A 16,580-nucleotide genomic window follows, 5' to 3' on the forward strand; every position below is an offset into this window, starting at 1 on the left:
AGGGGGTGCTAAAGAGTAGCCTGAAGATAATGTAGTTCACCAAGTCTGTTGCTGGAGAGAGAGCAAGGAGACTTAACTCTTTTCATAATGTGGCAGTATGGTTCAAGCAGTGCAGCTGCTTCCACATGCAACCTGGTGAGGCTAAGTGAGAGTTGTCCTTATCCAATGTACATAGTTCCAGTTGGAGTATCCCCCCTATTCCCTTCTCCCATCCAAGTTCCAAAATAAACACCAAAAACCAAAACCCCTGGACTGTTTTAGCAATGAGCCATTGGGAGGAAGGATGAATGTATGAACTGTGTTCTGGTAATCAGAGGAGGCCCAACAGCTCATCATACAGCAAGCCCTTCAGGGACAGTGCTACACAAGCATTCATAGGCAAACACTATGGTATTACTTTTGCAATGTCTGTGTGCCATTATTTTCAATTTTATATTTTTTTTTGTTTACAAAAGATTTTATTAGAAAGTCAGTACAAAAAAAATAACTTTTACACAGGTCAACAATGTAACATCACATATATATAAAAATAAAATTATCAATATATTGCATAGAAAAATACTCTGAAAACATAGCAAGTGTGCAACAAGCATTGGTCATAGTATAGCAGAATATCAAGTAGTCAAATACACATGAGGGGTCAGAACTGTCAAGTTAGACATATCATATAAATTAAGAAGTACTTACAGGCCCAACACAAGTGTCCCAAGAGTCCCATTTATTTTCAATTTTATGAGCTGATAAGTTGTTGCACTTATCTTCCATTTACTGTATAAGTATTGATACCCGTCAGGGCTATTCAAGGAATGTTCTACTTTTGTTATTCAGCATGGAATTAAAGTACATTCCTGTGACTGAAGGGACTTGTATGGCTGTACATGATTATCATATTGGAAAACTGATTAAAACCTTACCCCCTCATTGGATCAATGCATTTCACTCTGGAACAGGCAATGCAGTCTTAAGAGAAGTATGGGATTTAGAGGAAACAAAAAAAAAAAACGCCCTTTATACTCACCTAGGTGGATGTAGCATTGATTTCCCTGACAGCTCTGCACTGAGAACTGAGCAATCAAAGACAACTTCAGTTCTTAGCATTCTGTGAGCAAAGAGCCGTGGACTGTCAGTCTCCAGTTTTCTGCTCTGCCCCTCTAGCACTCACTGTAGCACTGTGCTGTGGAGGGGGCTGGCTCAGGCTTTAAAGCGGATCACTGAGAGGATGAGCAATGTGCTGGGACAGCCTTCTGGGTTGATCCCAGCCATATGGTCTGGATATTTTCAGAGCCTAGACTAGCTCTATAACGTAGATGACTCTTGCCGTGTAGCTATCCCTGCATTTTTCCCCTAAAACCAGCTAATTTTTAAAGGAGTTTAATCCCAAAAGCACATTTCATTATTATATTACAGCTTATCAATTCTTAAATTTGGTAGCTGTGTTCGTTTTTCTTTTTTTTTTCCCCCCCACCTGGTAATCATGCCAGCTTGTCTGTGGATTTTCAACAAAACAAGCTGTCCTGCAGATGCTGTCATTTATGATGCCTTGCTTACTACTGCTTGATCTGTGATTTATCATGGCCAATCACAGCAGTCCTGTACCATGTGATGGCTGTGACCAATCACACCATCACAGTAGTAAACAAAGGTTTCATGAATTAAATCTTTGAACAATAAAAATCCTTGATCAACCTCCTAGAGTAGTACAGTGACACTGCGCTGCTCTGGTGACCATATGGTAAAAAAAAAAGTATTAATATTTTTATTATTATTTTACATATGGCCACCAGGGCCAGTGAAGTGTTACCACTGTTGTACTGCTGTAGCAGTGATAATCTACAATGGCTGGCTGCTCACATATCACTGTATGTCAGTGCTGCCAGCCATGATCTCTTATCACTGCCACACCAGTTACAATGTCCTTGATCACCTCCACACAAGGTACCACTGTCCTTGATGACTGCCATACCAGTCATATTGTCTCTGATCACCACCGCACCAGTCACAGTGTCTATGAACACCACCGCACCGGTCACACGGTCGATGATAACCGTCACACCAGTGCAGTCAAAGTTGGTGTTGTAAGGTTAGGCTTGCTTGGCTTATGGGAACTCGGATTGGTATGGGTAACACTACACTATATTTCCTGAGCACTTGTATAGAGGTGACCATTACAGTACGTGGATTTGTGTAATACACAAGATACAATGTCTGGTACATAATCTATCCAGACAGTGAAAATGTCTCACGGGGTATTGCTATGCTCAGGAGGAGCGGCATTATATGGTTTGGGGTATAAGTCGAAGTATTCTCATGCTGCAAGTGAGAAATAGGTTATTAAATTGCCAGCATTGTGTTAGAAAAAAAAAAAAAAATACTGTAATAATTTTAATTTTTTTCCACATTTTTTGAAAACTTGTGGCAAAAAAAAAAAAATGAAGCCTTCAAAAGACTCGCAATGCCTTGAGGTGTATGCTCTCCAAAATATGGTAATTTTGTGGGTGTTTCTACTGTCCTGGTGTAAGGGAATTAGTGGTGTCCTATTGTCAAGAAATTAGGTGCGTAATATATGCCCCTGGAAAACCTTAATGTGTTTGCTTGAATTTTGGGCCCCTCTGTATGAATAATCTATGAATAAGTCTCCCACATGTGATATCGCTATACTCAGGAAGAGTAGCAGAATGTGTTTTGGGGTGTAATTCTTAGTATGCCTATTGTGTGTTTGTTTTCATTTTCCTTCCTACATTTTCCATACATTTTTGGCAAAACATTGGATTTTCAAAAGGCTCACTACACATTTAGAAAATTCCCTGGAGTTTGCTTTCCAAAATTAAGTCATTTTGTGGGTGTTTCCACTGTCCTGATGCTCCAGCGCCTCCAAAAATATGCTAGGTGGTCAGGAAATTAAATGCATAATTAAGATGTATTTTATGCTCCTTGAAAGCCCAAAGGTTTTCCTTTGGATTTTGGGCCCCTCTATATATCTGGGCTGTTAATAAAAAAAAAAAAAAAAAAAAACACACCAAAAAAACTTGCATGTGGTGTACTCAGGAGGCATTGCAGAATGTGTTTTGGGGTGTAATTGTAAGTATGCCTATACTGTGTGTGAGAATTACAACTTTGTGAAAAAAAACAAATAAAACAAAACACATTTAAAATGTTTTTATTTTCTAAAAATATTGTGAATAAAAATTAGAACTTCAAATAAACCATGTGCCTCTGAGGCTCCGTTCACATGTAGGCGTTTTGGGGCGTTTTTGGGGAGTTTTTCTGCTCTAGGATCAGCTCTCAAAACGCCCAACAAGACAAATCCTATTCATTTCAATGGCCCCTGTTCACATCTGAGCGTTTTGACGCTGTATACAAAACGCCCAACGCTCAAAAAAGTACATGAGCTTCTTTTTGGGCAGATTACAGGCGTTTTCCATTGATCTCTATTCAATCTAAAAACGCCTGCACAAAAATCGCGGTGAAATCGCGGTAAAAATCGCGGTAAAATCACAGTAAAAAACGCACGAAAACGCTACGCTCAGGTGTGAATGTAGCCTTATCAAAAACCTTGGAATGTCTACTTTCTAAAAAGGGGGTCATTCAAGGGGTATTTGCACTGTCCTGGCATTTTAGAGTCTCACGAAATGAGTCAGTACATCAGGAATGATCTGTGTTTGTGTGTATGTTTGTGTGTGTGTGTATATGTATGTGTATATTCTATCTCTCATAGTTTATAGACTTATAGAGTTTATAACTTTCACACAGGCTACATTATACTGATTTTGGTTATTTTTTTTATCAAAGAAATGTAACCAAATTGGCCTAAATATATAAAGATAGAATATTTATTTGCAAAATATTATAACCAGGACTAAAAAAGTTTTTTTTTTCATTATTATAGCTTAAAAAAAAGAAGAAAAAAACAGTGGTGAATAAATACCATCAGGAAAAGCTGTCTCAACAAATGATAAAAATGTCATATTGGGTACATTTTCGCGTGACTGGAAATTGTCATTCAAAGTAAATCTAAAAATTGGCCTGGGCAGGAAGGGGATGTGTTGAGTTGGTTAATACTGCTTTAAATCTGCAAATGTCAGCATCAAAGCACAAGCATTTATCCACAATTCACCTGCTAACATATTTTTACTTTAGAAAAAAATAATTTGCTAGGATATATGTTTGCAGCTGGTATTTTCAATAGTTTTTTTTTCCACACTTTTTCTTTACTGTACTGTCATAGAGCTTGAATTAGTTGTCCCAGTGCTGTAATGGTAATGTAGCAAACTATTGTGCTTGGGTACATATTGGTCTGAACTTTTTTGTAATTTCTTATTGTATGCATTTTAGATGTAAGGATAGCCATTTTTTTTCTGTTTTGTTGTAAATGGATAAAGTGACAAGTTGAAAATAAATTACATATTTTCCTTTTGAAGCAGACTGTTTTAAAAAAATTGTAGTAAGCCTTAAAATATTACTTTACATAGTTGTACTTTGTTTTTATAATAATGCTGTAGAATATAAAAGTGTTGTTTTTGTATTGTTGAATGATATATATCTGCTAATTTTCCTCTCATTTAAGCTGATGGTAATTACTTTTGGTGTGAGCATCTGTCAACACAGAATATTTGTCTCCTCAGGTTCATGTGAAAATGGCGGACGAAGCAGTCTGTGTTGGCCCTGCTCCCACAAGCAAAAGCTACCTCAACATGGATGCCATCATGGAAGCCATTAGAAAAACGGGGGCCCAAGCTGTGAGTTTGAATAGGTCTATCTGCTGCAGCTGTTTTTCAGATCTAGAAGGCAGAATAGGCAGAATTTGTATTAAAAACAAAAAAACAAAAAGGACTGAATATTCCGTTCTTGTTTGGTTCATGTCACATGAGTTAAATGTGGCCGAAATCTCTACTGGAAATCAAAGGCTTTTGAAGCATCTGGCAAGGCTGGTGGCAGTTCCTGCAGGTGGCTGCTGGATTCAGAGATCACACCAGGGAGCAGCTTCAGTTCATTCCCAAATATGCTGGGGGAGGAAAAAAAATCCCAATTAGTTTTAACCCTTTCAGTTGCACTAATTCCTTTTCCTTTGTGGGAAAATAAAAGGAAAAAAATGCACTCAAACTATTTTTGCACTGTCATGCTTTCTTTATTTCACATTAAAATTATACGGGTGTGCTGACCAGAATCAAGATAAGCTGTTTAGCTATTTGTTGCTACAAAGATAACTTCAGTATTTTTTTCTTTGATTATATGGAGTTAGTCATTTTATAATTTTAATTCTGTAATGTGACTAGGTTTTAGTAATGATTCATAATTTCCATACTATATATGTTCGTTATGTGTGTCTCATCAGCAGTGGTAGTGTTAAATGTCTAATCACACCATTGTCTGAATGCTTATTTATGATTACACCCTCTATATTTATTTTCAAGGTCCACCCAGGATATGGGTTTCTTTCTGAAAACAAAGAATTTGCCCGTCGTCTGGTAAGTCTACTACTGGCTTTGTGGTGGCTAATGGATCTTTAAGATAAGCGACAGAATGGGAAGCTGTAGTGACTTTATTCAGCAGAGAAAGGTGTCTGATTATGTCTGTGGCTAAGAGCACTGTTTTTAAGGCCCATTTGAAGCTTAACCTGGACTCATTACTGTATATTGTCTATTAATGAACATCCAAATAGGCATTCATTACCATAGTGCATTTATTTTCTGAAAAGGTTTTTTTTTTTTTTTTTTTTTTAATTGTACTACATATGGCAATTTTGTGTTTTAATATTTTTAATGTCTTGTGCACATGCACAGGCTGAATGTCAAAATGTAAGATTTTTATTTAATTAATATATTATCGCTAATTAGTATCACTGTTGAAGATTGACAGATTACAAACATTTTTTATTGGCTGTATTGAACACACAATGGCATAGAGCTGTTAAAACTAACATTTTTTTTTTAATAAATGCTTTGGCATTTTTCTCGTTCTTATTATTTAGTGCATTTGTTATTATTATTATTATTATTATTATTATTTATTTTTTTTTTTTAATGTTCCCACGGGGCTTTTCAATTTTGTGTGACTAGCTAGTGGCTTTTCAGAAAGCAGAACTGCATTAATCTGGGATGCTGCAACCAGAATTACATATTTATTTCAAGAGGTAGTTCAGAGTCCTAATGGTTTTTGACAAGATTTCTTAAGTGGTTCTTGATCTGAAAACTACGAATGGGAAATTACCCAAAATAATGTCTGCCTTGTAGGGTTAACAGGCTATTACAGTTGTCTAAACGGAGACATTGGGGGGTAAAGTGAATGGTCTCTGGGTCGCACATGGTCACTGACGAAGAAAGAAATATTTGAACCTGTATTTGCAATTTAGCTTGCTGATTGGTGTAAGCTGTCCTTGTTCCAAGCTATCTAGTGAGTTCAGATCTACATAACTGCTGTTCTGTCTGCCGTTTTTTTTTTTTTTTTTTTAATATAATCTAAAATGAAATTTGTGTGTTGAAAAGAAAAAAAAAGGTGTGTGTGTATATGTGTATATTATAATGTGTGTGTATGTGTGTGTGTATGTATGTGTGTGTGTGTATGTATATATATAATATTTTTTAATGACCTAATGTAAAACCGTTCCAGGCCATTTTTTTGCGATACCGCACTGCAGTAATTTAACTGACCATTGCGCGGTTGTGCGACGCTGTACCCAAAAAAAAAATTAATGTCCTTTTTCCCCCCCACAAATAGAGCTTTCTTTTGGTAGTATTTGATCACCTCTGCGATTTTCTATTTTTTGTACTATAAACAAAGAGCGACAATTCTGAAAAAAAAAAAAAGTAAAAAAAATTTTTACTTTCTGCTATATAACATTCCCAATAAAAAAAAATTTTTTAACCACTTTAGGACCGGAGGATTTTCCTGCTTTACGTCCATTTTTCTACTTTGACAGTTAAAAAATATCCAATATATTCAATTTTTGTCATATATTTAGGCCAAAATGTATTTAGCTACATGTCTTTGACAAAAAAATTCTCAATGAGCGTATTTTTAACCGCTATAAGACCGGAAGATTTTACCCCATTCCTGACCAGGCCATATTTTGCGATTCGGCACTGCGTTACTTTAACGGACAATTGCGGGGTCGTGCGACGCTGTACCCAAATTAAATTTATGTCCTTTTTTCCCTACAAATAGAGCTTTTGGTGGTATTTGATCACCTGTGCGATTTTTTTTTTTTTTTTTTACTTTTTGCGCTATAAACAAAAAAAGAGCGACAATTTTGAAAAAATAACAGTATTTTCCACATTTTTTTATATGAAATTCCGCCAAAAAAAATGTAAAAATCTAAATTTTTTAACATTTTAGGCCAATTTGTCTTCTGCTACATGTTTGGTAAAAAAAATCGCAATAAGCGTATTTTGATTGGTTTGCGCAAAAGTTATCGCAGCTACTAACTGCGGGAAATTTATGTCATTTTTATTGTGTGTTTTTTTTAAACTAGTAATGGCGGCGATCTGCGATTTTTTTTTTTTTCCTTTGCGGGACTGCGACATTGCGGCGGACAGATCGGACCCCTAACTGACACTTTTTTGGGGGTACCAGTGACATTACTACAGTAATCAGTGCTATAAATATGCACTGTTACGGTAAAAATGACACTGGCAGGGAAGGGGTTAACTTTTATTTGCGATCAAGGGGTTAATGTATGCCTGGTGCTTACTGACGTGAGCAGGTTCAGCTACCGCAGGTTCAGCTACCCACACACGCACCGCCCACAAAGGGAGGAGTCCAGGGACGTCGACCTACGTCGCTGGACGATAACGAGCCACTTTGCCGCAGTACGCTCCATGTGAGCGGTCGGCAAGTGGTTAAATCAAATCAAATTTTTTAAAATCATTTTAGGTCTATATGTATTCTGATACATATTTTTGGTAAAAAAAATCCCAATAAGTGTATATTAACCACTTACCGCATACTAACATAGATCTACGTCGGCAGACTTTGCGGTAGTATACCGGGATGATGCCTTTAGCTAGAGACACCATGTGGTTTAGAGCCGACGGTCGGCTTTCCGTCGGTAACGACCGATGCGGCTCGGGAGCCGCTCGATCGTTACCCGGGTGAGCGGGAGGGGACGTCTCCCGCCGCCTTCCGTGTCTTTGCTCGGGGCTCCCGTCCCACCGGCACGTCCGCCGGCTGGATGGAGTCCCGATCAAAGCCGGAAACGGCTTAGATCGGGTCTCCGATGACGTAACACGGAGGCGGCATCCATGACGTCACTTCCGGGTTACTGTGCTGCAAAAGGCGGCAAATTTAAAAAACGGCTGTATGCAAAAATGCCGTTTTCGGCATTTTGCATACATGGAAGTGTAGTAGAGGGGTCTAGGGTCTTTTAGACCCTCGATCCCTCCATAAAGAGTACCTGTCACTGCATATTGGTGTCACAAGGGATGTTTACATTGCTTGTGACAGCAAAAAAAGTGATCAGATGTATTTTTTTTTTAAAAACCTGTAATAAAGTTAAAAACAAAAATAAAATAGGTCTTCACCGTTAGCTCGCGCACAAAAATAACACGTATATGGAAGTCGAGCCGCGAATGAAATCACGGTTCAAACCACACATGTGAGGTATCGCCGCGATCGCCAGAGCGTGGGCAATAATAAAAAAAAAAAGAGCTACACTCTTAACTCTAAACTGGTAACCGTTAAATTTAAAGCGTCGCCTATTGAGATCTCTATTGACCGTAGTTTGTCGCCATCCCACGGGGGGGGGGGCGCAATTTTAAACCGTAACATGTTGGGTATCTATTTACTCGGCGTGACATCATATTTCACAATATACAAAAAAATGGGCTAACTTTACTGCTTAGTATATTTTAAATGCAGTGAAATGTGATTTTTCACATTTTTTTAAAAAAAAATGGCGTTTTAAAGACCGCTGCGCAAATACCGCGTGACAAAAAATATTGCAATGACCAATATTTTATTTTCCAGAGTCTTTGCTATAAAAATATATATAATGTTTGGGGGTTCTAAGTTTTCTAGGAAAAAAATGCTGGTTTTTAACTTGTGTCCGAAATAGGGCTGGGGCTTAAGTGGTTAATTAGTTTGCGCAAAAGCGTTTTACAAACTAGGGGAAAGATTTGTCATTTTTATTTATTTTAATTTTTTTCTAGTAATGGCAGCGATCAGCAATTTTTAACGGGACTGTGACATTGCGGCAGACAGATCGGACACCTAACTGATGTTTTTGACACTTTTGGGGGGTACCAGTGACACTACAGTATTCAGTGCTAAAAATATGCACTGTTACTGTACAGACACTGGCAGGGAAGGGGTTAACACTTGGGGCGATCAAAGGGTTAAATGTGTCACTAGGGGGTGCTTTCTAACTGTGTGGAAAGAAAAGGATAATCCACAGACATAGGCCTCCCTAAAGGGTAGGTGCCACATTCCGAAAAGCAAGAGCTACAAAAAAGAGGGATCCCCTAAGGGTTTGGGATTTAAACGGCACTCAGGAAAATACAAAAATGTATAAAAGTATAAAGATACTTTTTTTACATTTTTGTATTTTCCTGAGTGCCGTTAAAATCCCAAACCCTTAGGGGATCCCTCTTTTTTGTAGCTCTAACTGTGTGGGGAGTTGTATTCACTGAGTGAACACAGAGACCTGGGTTTCTAAACAAGAGGAACACAGGATCCCTCTGCTAATCACTAGCAGACCGCCATTCTGTCTCCACGGAGAGCGATGGCGGGTGCCCAGCGGCAATCGCGGCTGCCGGACCTACTGATTGGCTCCCCCTGTGGAGAATCGGCGCGTGCGCCCTCACTAGCAGTCCCTCGAAATGACATACAGGTACGTTGTTTCGTGGGACAGAGCTGATCTGCCGCAGTAAAACTACGGCGGCTGGTTGGCAAACAGTTAAATAGTAAAAAAAAATATCCCCTTATGGTTTGCATTGCCAAAATATATTTGATTTAACTTTCAAAAAAATTATTTTTTCTAAATCGAATACTAAATACTTTTGTTGATTTCCTATTTTACTACTTTAATGCAGCTTTTATAGGTTATATAATTCATTTATTAATTATATAATTACAGACCATTTTGTTTGTGTATGCATGCGTTCTAAAGATAGACCTGTCAATATCTGATACTTGATGGCTGCCATATGAGTAAATTGTGAGGTGGTTGTATAGTTTTATGTACCATAGCACAAAAGCTAACTTTCAGTTGTCATTAAAAATACTTTTAATCGAATTCTGAAATGCATGTATTCATGATTAAGAGCCTTTTCACATCGATCCGTTGTGTTTTTGGGTTGCATTTTTTGAGTCACATGTCTAAGTTTTACAGGCACATGATTGGAGTCAGGAGTACAGAAAATGGGTCAAAAACGCATATGCTTTTTTAATACGTTTTTTGAACGGAGCAGAAAAGGCTCTTTTTTTCCCTTCCTTTTTAGGGAACAAGCCAGGAAGTAAAATTTAACTGGTTACTGCTGGAATGAGTAATTGGAGGTATAACTCTCACAGGTGTCTGGTGAGCATCATCTAATATAGCCAGAAAAATGTTATTCCTAGTTTGAACTGGGTACTGGGGAACTTTCATATCAAATTGGCACAGTACACATTGCACCTTCCTCAGGTGAAGGAGAATAATTGAGCTACTATGCTCGTCAGAACATTATTGAATTCCTATTTTTTTATTATAACAAATCTGATCCCAAAGGCATTTAATTAATTTGTTTTCACATTCAAAAAACTCGGTGTCACTGGTAAGGGTTTAAAAGCAAAACAAAGCTAGTTCTTGTGTCATAGCAAATGTACATTCATTTTCCTATGCATTTATTTATTATTTGTTTTTTTTTTTTTTATTATTCCTCTTTGGTAGACCAGCAAAAAACAGTGGTAGTGAACATTCGTGGCACAAAGTTTGCTGGTACATAACTAGATATGCATACATTTTTACATAGATAGCAGAGAGCATTCCACAGTACATGTCAATAAGGAGGTGTGGGGGGAGGGGGGGGGTACTATGTAAGACTAAAAATAGGAGATCAGAGGAATCTCAGTAATATCATAAGTGGGACAATAGATCAGGGCCACAGATGAGAACCCAGACTCCAGCCCGCCACTCCGGTATAAATGAGTAAACCTTACTTCAACAATAGAATAAATTAATAACTCGGTATCAAAGAATCAGAATGTTAGATCTCTAGCCTCCACCCAAGCAGCTCAGATTCTATCAGTTTTTTGGGGAATTTCTGGCCCATATGCGTAAGCTTATACAGGTATATGTCCGAATTTATCCTACATCTTCAATGAAAAACACCAAAAACACCAGGAGTTTTGTGTATTTTCCATTTAGAGACAATAGCCTTTCTGGCAAAAAGAGCAGCACAGAATAAAACATTTTTTTTATGGGTAGTGGTAGCCACTATATCACAGATCCCTAGTATAAAAACACCAATGGGTCTACCGTCAGACCTCCCACAGTGTTGCTTTCCACTATGACCTCCCTTCAGAAGCTCTGAATGTAGGGGCAGGACCAGACAACATGCAGAAACGTACCCGTCTCCTATGTACACTCCTATGTAGGACAATTTGCATCCTGTGTTGGATAAATCACAGAGAGTTGATAAGGAGTATAATATACCCTGTGTGGGAATTTGAGGTGAACAAATCTGTCCTTGGCTGGAAGTACCAGTCATTATCTGTCAGGTTTGGGATGTCTCATTGTCTTATTGTCCAAGGTGTTTTATTCTTCTTACCTGGTCATATGACGTCAAAGGGCTTTAAGTGGGGATATCTGAATGATGCTTGCAGCTGCAGGCATCATTCAGATATCATTTTTTTCAGCTGGCGATTCACTTCACCATAAGAACAATCATAGCGGCTGTTCAGCCGCTTGATTGTTCTTACATGTGAGGGGAGGGGACATTCCCCCTCTCCCGTTGCCCTCCGGTGCTTCTACCGGCGCACCTGTGTGATCGGCGAGCCAGAGAAGGAATCGGCCGCCGGCAGAAGTACACCATAGAGACTGCCGATTTACTACATGGTCTCCGGCAGTCTCTGTGACTCTTGGAGGTTCATGCGCGACGTGATGACGGCTGGGCAGTCGTCAATACTGCCTATATCTCGGCTGAATAGCCGAGATCACATTTTTTTTTTTTTTCAGGCTTTCCAGCCTGTAGGAGAGATTGGAGGACTTATTTGACCCCAGATCTCCTCGTAAAGAGGCCCCGTCATCCACTATTCCTATTACAAGGGATGTTTACATTCCTTGTAATGGGAATAAAAGTGATCAAAAAAATAAAGGGAAAGTGTAAAAATGTAAAAAATAAACAATAAAAAAATTAAAATAAATTAAAGTGCCTCCGTCCCCCCGTGCTCGCACGCAGAAGTGAACACATGCGTACATCGCGGCCACATATGTAAATGGGGTTCAATCCATCCATGTGAGGTATCGCCGCAAATGTTAGAGCGAGTGCAACAATTCTAGCCCAAGACCCCCACTGTAACTCTGAACTGGTAACCTGTAAACATTTTTTAAAGCGTCACCAATAGAGATTTTTAAGTACTGAAATATTTTGCGCAAATACTGTGTGACATGAAAAGTTGCATACATTTTCCATAGGGTCTCTGCTAAAACAAAATATATGTTTGGGGGTTCTGTGTAATTTTCTAGCAAAAAGATGTCTTTTACATGTAGAAGCAGAGTGCCAGAAATGGCCCGGTATGGAAGTGGTTAACATTGACCGTTAAATTGTTACTAAACCCAGGACCCTGCATTCACTATATCAGGTCTCCCACAGTACACAGAACATTGAAAGGCAATCGTTTTAGTAAATATAAACTGCCAAATACCATCTTTTTCATCAGCAGTTTAAACTGTCTTGCAACTTCTATCCGTATCCAGCAGAGCACTTGTTAAAGCTTATAGGAGGAGTTTTAATCCTTCCCTTATTGTCCTATGAGGCTGCATGACCTCTGACTTTTTGTCTGGACAGTGCTGATTGGCCCTGTGCTGAGCACAAGCACTCTCCAAAGAAAAAAAAAACTCTAGCAATACACACTAAACTGAGCATATGCGGAGTGCCCCGAAAGCTCTGTACTATCAGGAGATGGATTGGGGACAGTGGAAGAATTGGAGGACAGACTGATTTTACTTTTGTGGGTTTAGTAACACTTTAATAAAGCGGAAATGTTTCTCATATCAACAATTTAGAATATATACTTCTTTTACTGCAGTATAGAGAATTTGAGAAATGTTTGACTGCTGCTTTGGACATCTTGTCCATATTTGCACTTCAGTTTGTTTTCCTACACCAGCATTTTTTGTTCAAAATTCTATGTAGCACAGTGTCTTGTTGTAAGCCTCATGCACAAGAAGCTTAAAAAAAAACTCTGCTTTAACAGGCGTTCATTTTTTTTTTTTTAATACCTGAAAAAGAGTATTTTAACACCTAGGCGCTGCATATGCTGATTATTTTTATAAGCCCATGTGCATGAGCACTTAAAGATTTGTATGTCAAGATTTAAAAGCTAATGAGTAAGGCTGTCTTGCCATAAAAACTGCCATCAGAATATTAGAGAGCTGGCAATGGAGCAGGCTATGTCTGGTGCTAAAACCCAGACTGCAGTTCATTGTGCTTAGGTCTCTTATAATTATAGTTTTGGATGTCACATTTTCTAGTTTATTTTCAGTTTTAAAGCAGGCAGTCAATGTGTTTTTTTTTTTTTTTTTTTGTACATGTTTACACAACTTCAGTCACATGCTTAACCACTTAAGCCCTGGAAGATTTTACCCCCTTCCTGACCAGGGGTTTTTTTGCGATTTTTTTTTTTTTACTGCGTGACTTTAACGGATAATTGCGTGGTCGTGTGATGCTGTACCTAAACAAATTTGACGTCCTTTTTTTCCCACAAACAGAGCTTTCTTTTGGTGGTATTTGATCACCTGTGCGATTTTTACTTTTTGCGCTATAAACAAAAAAGAGCGTAAATTTTGCAAAAGTAACAATATTTTTCACATTTTTTATATGAAATCCCCCCCGCCCCCCCCCCAAAAAAAAATGTAAAAATCAAAATTTTTTAACATTTTTGGCCAATTTGTTTTCTGCTACATATGTTTGGTAAAAAAAATTGCAAAAAGCGTATTTTGATTGGTTTGCGCAAAAGTCGTTGCGTTTACTAACTAAGGGAAAGATTTCTGTCATTTTTGGTGTTTTTTTTTAACGCGTAATGGCGACGATCTGCGATTTTTTTTTTTGCGACATTGCTGCGGACAGATCGGACCCTTGACTGACATTTTTGACACTTTTGGGGTTACCAGTGACATTACTGCAGTAATCAGTGCTATACATATGCACTGTTACTGCAAAATGACACTGGCAGGGTAGGGGTTAACTTTATTGGGGAGGGAGGGGTTAAGTGTGTCCCTAGGGGCGTGCTTTTTACTGTGATTGGCTGTGGCTACTAGTGTAGGAACAGTGATCAACGGTCCTACATAGTAGAACCGTATGATCACTGTTTCTACACAGGGGAGAATGACAGGCGGCTTGTTTACATCGGCCGCCTGACTTTCTCCCTCTGCACCAACGATCGGCGAGTGACCGGAGGACATCGGGTCCGCCGGTCACACGCACTGACTTCCCTGTGAACGAGCCGCGGCGGGCGGGCGTGCGCTCGTCCGCTATTAGCTCACAAGGAAGTGACAGGCAAGTGACGTAGATTTACGTCACTCTGCCTGGCCGGGGCTGACCGCCGCAGTAAATAGTCGTGCGGCGGTCGGCAACCAGTTAACACACACCTTTAAAATCAGACCTACAATCTCCTTGAGACTCGATTCACACTAGAGCGATTTGTCAGGCGACTTGTCAGCCTTACAAGTCGCAGTCCCTCGCAGTCCATTGACTGCTACAGGACCCGTTCTAATCGGGGCGACCTCGGAGCAACTTGCATAGACATTCATTATATGAAGTCGTGCCGAAGTCGCGGTGCACGGGACTGACAAGTCGCCTCCCGAAGTAGTGCAGAGTCGTGTCGCCATAGTGTGAACCGACTCTTAGATCTACCAGCAACTATGTTGTGCAACCCCTTGCTTGACTGGATACAAGCTGAATCTGTAGTTTTATGTAGATCCTCATATTACGTAGTTTTGGGAAATCAAAATCAAATTCTACATACAGCAATCTGACCATGCTGTCACATGTTTGAAGAGCATAATGTCAGGTACACATGAGCCGAATGTCATGAGACAACAGCCCGTTAAAAAAAAAAAAGTGAAGACATTTGGCCTGTGTATATGTCGGTCTGTCGGATGTGCATGCTGGAAAACCAGCAGCCAGCCAACCAACTCCCGATCAGCGCTCTCAGCCAATGGCTAATTAGAGTGTTCTGGGGGGGGGGGGGGGGGGCTGCATTCCCCTGTCAGAACACAATAGCTCTGCGGGGAGAGCTCAGCAGACCTCGCATGGTTAGTACAGCGGCTCTGACCGGAACTGACATTTTTTTTTTCGTTCAACGAACCTGTGGGGTTGAATAAAAAAACTGAGTGTGCACCAGGCTTTAAAGAGTACATTTTACCATTCATATCACTCATGTCAATTAAAGTGATTCTAATGTCAAAACACTTAATACCTTCATGCATTCCTTTCATTAAGGTAAAAAAAATTCCCCAATACCTGTTCTACATCCTACCCCTGTTCCTATACACTTACCTGGCTCCTCTCACTTCCTGGTCTCACTGGAGACACAGAGCAGCAGGAGCCGCAGGCAGTCAGACAAATTCCTGTCAGGAGCGAGCGGGGGTATGGCTTACCAGTGCTCTGTGTCTATGTCTGTTTCTGAATTGGCTGCGTTGTCCTGTCTGTCGCCTTATCTGGTGATTCACAGGGACAAGGTGGTTCTTCGACCCTGTCTGTCATTTCTTCCTAAGGTCGTCTCAGGTTTCCATTTAAATGAGGACATTGTGTGGCCTTCGCAGTGTCCTAAGCCAAGGCATCCAAAAGAGATTGCCTTACATTCCTTAGATGTGGTTCGTGCCATCAGGGTGTACCTGGTGGCGACTGAGACAATTCGGGAGTCCGATTCCTTGTTTGTACTTACGCATGGATCCCGTAAGGGGCAGACTGCGTCTGCTGCGACTATTTCCAGATGGATCAGGCAGACGTTGGTGCAGGCCTATTCTATTAAAGGTTAGCTTCCCTGACAAGGCACATTCTATGAGGGTGCTTAGTGCCTCCTGGACCTTCCATCACCAGGCGTCAGTGATCCAGGTGTGCAAGGCGGCTACCTGGTCGTCTGGGCATACTTTCACCAAATTTTACAATGGACATTCTGGCATCTGCGGATGCTGCTTTTGGCCACAAAGTTTTGCGGGCTGCTGTTGAGGGTGTGTTATTTTCCGGTTGGTGAGCCTCAGTTGTTCCTGGTTGGGCTCCTTGACACCTCGTTGGCTATTTTTTTTTTTGTTAGCCATTTTTTTGTTGAATTTGCTGTGTGCCCACCCCTCATGATGACACTTCTTTGGGACATCACAACGGTCAATGAAGATATGAAGCTTTGTCCATCAATGAATGAAAGGAACCTGGATTTCTCTATTGTTC

At 39.7% G+C, this 16,580-nt stretch overlaps 1 protein-coding gene across 1 annotated transcript in view; it reads left to right on the forward strand.

Annotated features, from left to right (window-relative positions):
* Nucleotides 1-16,580, forward strand: part of PCCA (propionyl-CoA carboxylase subunit alpha) — a 1,213,132-nt gene that overhangs the window by 192,040 nt on the left and 1,004,512 nt on the right. The window contains exons 5-6 of the mRNA XM_082247734.1: nucleotides 4,623-4,736; nucleotides 5,412-5,465. Coding sequence (XP_082103860.1) covers nucleotides 4,623-4,736; nucleotides 5,412-5,465 — 168 coding nt within the window. The remainder of the gene's footprint in view (nucleotides 1-4,622; nucleotides 4,737-5,411; nucleotides 5,466-16,580) is intronic.

This window comes from Pelophylax lessonae, assembly GCF_965119305.1.
Source record: "Pelophylax lessonae genome assembly, chromosome: 2".
In the NCBI taxonomy this organism is placed as follows: Eukaryota; Metazoa; Chordata; class Amphibia; order Anura; family Ranidae; genus Pelophylax; species Pelophylax lessonae.